Source organism: Rhipicephalus sanguineus, unplaced genomic scaffold (genome assembly GCF_013339695.2).
Source record: "Rhipicephalus sanguineus isolate Rsan-2018 unplaced genomic scaffold, BIME_Rsan_1.4 Seq985, whole genome shotgun sequence".
Lineage (NCBI taxonomy): Eukaryota > Metazoa > Arthropoda > Arachnida > Ixodida > Ixodidae > Rhipicephalus > Rhipicephalus sanguineus.
In genome coordinates this window covers 68,015-71,879 of record NW_023616430.1, presented here as the reverse complement: position 1 = coordinate 71,879, position 3,865 = coordinate 68,015, and the positions used below count along the sequence as shown (strand labels likewise).

Genomic DNA, 3,865 nt, shown 5'->3' with positions numbered 1-3,865 from the left:
CACACATGAAGTGAGAACAAAACAACGCTGTTCAAAGCGGAAAACACCAGAAATCGTGGTTAAAAGCAACGCGTTGAACCGTCCACTTCCCTTCACCAGAGCAACGTGAATCACGCGATCCAACCCTGCACGTCATAACGACTGCAGTGCTCACGTCTCTAGTGGAGGACCTCGCACCCAATATATCTGTGTTTGACTGTATATTCTGTACGAGTTTCGTGCACACTGTAACATTTCTTTTCCTGCTCAGCCTACATTTGAGGTAACATTTTTGTTTTTTCTGGCTTCAAACATTAGGGGGTCAGCCTAGAATCTGGGCTGGCTCAGATTTGAGTAAACAGTGTTAACTTGATGTGCTGCAAGCTCAAGACTAGCTTTCTCCACATGATACTTTGCATAGATGTAAGCAAATGCACTGGCATGGCATTTAGTCAGTATGATGCTTTAAACACTTTCTTTACCAGGCTGCATGTCATTTAAAAACTACATACAAAGAACCTCCCTGAAATTAGTCAAAACACATTTATAACAGCACCTCACCGTTTTGCCAGCCTCTCAAGGTCTGCCAGCTTCTCAACCACGAAATGGTTCAGCTGCTTGAGTGCAGCAGGCATAAGGGTTTCGGGAATCCCCTGGCGCTGCAGTCTCCGTCTGTAACAGTCTAAAACAAAAAGTTCACAAGGCCTCACTAACTGGTACGAAGAAACAATTTTTAAACAAAAATAGTCTATAAGACTACGGTCTGAAGCAGAATGACCAAAGACAGTTTGCACCAAAACATCACAAAAGCATGAACACTTACCACGCATCACTTCCACTTTCCAAGGTGTCAGTGGAGCCTTTGCAGGCCGATCGGGAAATCGTGGACACCGCTTCCCTGTAAGACACAAATGAACGGTGATTAACTATAACACAATCTTTCTCTCTGTCTAGTCTTTCTATCTTGTAATGTCTTTATTCCCCTCACTTCTCTTGCATGCTTCACATGCTCCACTTCGTCAAGCGAAGTTTTCATTTAACACTTGCACCTGCTGTACTCGTAGTGGGGCTTGCCCAATTCCTTTGACGCATACCCACCTGAGGATTTTTGTTCACGGTGGACAGATTACAGCTGGCTTAAACAGCTCCGCTGTTAAGAAAGTACAAGGAATTCTATAGAACAGAAACACACCTTGCAAAGAGCGGTTTTTCAGCTGGTCCTTGGGCCAAATTCCCAGGAGGAGGTCCTTAACGAAAAGGGAATCCTTTTGATGGCCCTGAATGTGGTGCCATGCGCTAGAATTTATTTGAAGGCCACCGCCAATGTCCACCTGCATCAGGAAACGTATTGCAGCAAAAAAAAAAAAAATCATTTTAACAACCATTTAAAAAAGCAGCATTTGCTGTTTAGGCAAGCACAAGGAAAATTTCACTTATGATGGCAACTGTACGTAATACTAAAAATTGCTGAAGCTGCCCTTCAGATGTGGACGTTACCATGGCATTCTCTTTTCTTGCGTAATCATCCTGTGGCGGTGTTTTCTCCCTAGGAATCACGTCCATGCTGTCAATATCCACTTCCCTCGTCGAGTGGTCTGGTCCGCTCTTAGTGGAGCACGAAGCTCTACTGTAGCCTGCATCATCAACACGAAGCATGGCTCATTACAAACAGCAGAACTCGGTCACTTTAAGATGACAGCATAGTCAGGAATCAATATTTAAAGCAAATGAGTTTCAATATAAAGGCTCACATCCAAAATATCGCTACATCCAAGAAAGAAATTGTACCAAAGGCAAGTACTGTACTGTACTGACACAAGAGTTTTTAATTTTTTGTTTTGTTTTTGTAACTAACAATTTGAGAACACACCTCATATTAAATGTGGAACCAAGCTACAAATATAACGGCACTTACTTATTTTTCTTTTTCAAAGCAGCTTCACAGAGCACTCTAAGTGACAATGGCAACGTGTTGGGTCTGTGCAATGTTTTGCACATGCAACCACTGCCTGGTAAAACATGATGAAGAAAACACAGTACAAATGATCTGCTTAAAACTAAGGCAATAAACTGTCCAAAGAAATTGGAAACCCATAATCAGTGGTGTCTTGCAGTGATGGGAAAGCTGCTACAATTGCTCCAAGCTGCTACATTTCATTAAAGCTGCTACATCTATGCTACAAATGAGCACCATTGCTCCAACCTGCTACATTTCGTGAAAGCTGCTACATCCATGCTACAAATGAGCAGAACTGCTCCAAAGCGGCTACGCATAGCCTCCGAGATTACCTGGCAATGCGCTGCTTTATCTCGGAGGCCACCGTCAAGGGGATTTTTCAGCAACACCAGGTGGCAGATAGGCTGCCGCCTCTCGTGCCATTCGTAGGCAGAGCCAATCCAATACAATCCAATGCGTGGGCACGTGGCTGTGTAGTGTCAGTCATAGAGTTTCCTAAAATGACCTAGAGGGAACTCTGGCACTGCGATCTTTCAGCCACCATGGGAATGATGGGTAGTACACGGATTTGCCTAGTCTTCGTGCTTGTGGGCTTCGAACGCACTTGTGGCTTTGTTTATTGCTATGTTTTGGTTTTCTTTCGGATAAAAGAATGTATCGTTGTGACCTTCGTGACCAGATTTGAATCGGTGAGCCTAAAGAAGTTAAAGTGGTGAAGTGAAACTGCTGATTTTTGCTGAACTTCGTTTTGCGACAAAGCAGATGCAGGCGACGCGGAGCCAAGCGGAGCCTAAAGAACGAAGTTTAGACAAATCCGTGTACTACCCATGATTCCCATGCTGGCTGAAGTGCGATGCATTGCAGCTCCCATAGACACTAGCGCCAGAGTTCCCTCTAGTAAGTATTGTAGGAAACACTATGGTGTCGCTACCTGGTGGCACTGTCGTTTGAGCTGAGTGCAGTTGCGGCTCATTCCCAGTTTTCGCTGCGTGCCGCAGCCTCGCAGTCGTACCGGCGAGGCTGTCTTTGTGTCAACCAGTCTTCATATATTTGTGATCCTAGGCTTTGTTTAAAGCTTGCGTTAGTTGCGCCGTCATTGAACTCATGCGCACACTGTATTTAATACTTCATTTTATTGTATAATAAAACCATTAAAACGCCATCTGACCTGTTTTTTTTTTTCGTTTTCGCAACCTGCTACAAAACTGAGGGCAGCTGCTACAAATCATCATTTTTCCTGCTACAAAACCTGATACAAAACACTTTTGGCCATTCCCATCACTGTGTCTTGGCATAAATGAGCATTTAATTATTGGGTGACAAGTTCTTTCATGCTCTGCCGACTTGAAAAGCCTTTTGTGGTCCTATGCAAGATCGTCACCACTGGTTGGAAGAAAAGCTCTCCAACATTGTATGGCGAGCTCATGTTATAACTGTAATACCTTTTTATATAATTTTCTTACAATTCTACGAAGGCAAACTCTCCCCTTATTTTATAAATGTGTAAACATGGTATGCACAAACATCTCCCCTTGTTTAATTTTATGATTTGAAATTGTAAGGAAGTTTTAATTTGAAAGAAGCCTATAATTTAAACAAAATAATCTAGGTAGAGGCAATGCTTACACCACTGGCGCAGCCAGGGGAGGGCCAGGGGGTGTTCAAAGCCCCGCCCCAACATTTCAGTTTGGCAATATAGGCACACATACAAATGCATGCATGAACGTACATAAAGTATAGTTGAGTCCCCCCCCCCCCCTCCAAAAAAAATTGCTGGCTATGCTACTGGCATACAAATTACAAATAAGTCCATGTAGCAGCCACAGAAGCCATAAAACTACAGAAAGCTGAATTCCATACCTGTGCCTTCATCTATGGCTGTCAGCATTTTTTCCTGCAGCCTCATGTTCAGCTGCCTCAGCTTCATGG

The 3,865-nt window shown here is 43.5% G+C and overlaps 1 protein-coding gene across 1 annotated transcript; it reads right to left on the bottom strand.

Moving 5' to 3' along the window:
- Positions 1–256: 256 nt before the first annotated feature.
- LOC119378800 (BEN domain-containing protein 5) lies at positions 257–3,865 on the bottom strand. Its single transcript, XM_037647827.2, has 5 exons — positions 3,797–3,865; positions 1,477–1,613; positions 1,172–1,310; positions 803–877; positions 257–661 (listed from the first exon to the last, which is right to left on the bottom strand). Exons 1-5 carry the CDS (start codon positions 3,861–3,863, stop codon positions 537–539), a joined length of 543 nt encoding a protein of 180 aa, XP_037503755.2. The 5' UTR covers positions 3,864–3,865; the 3' UTR covers positions 257–536.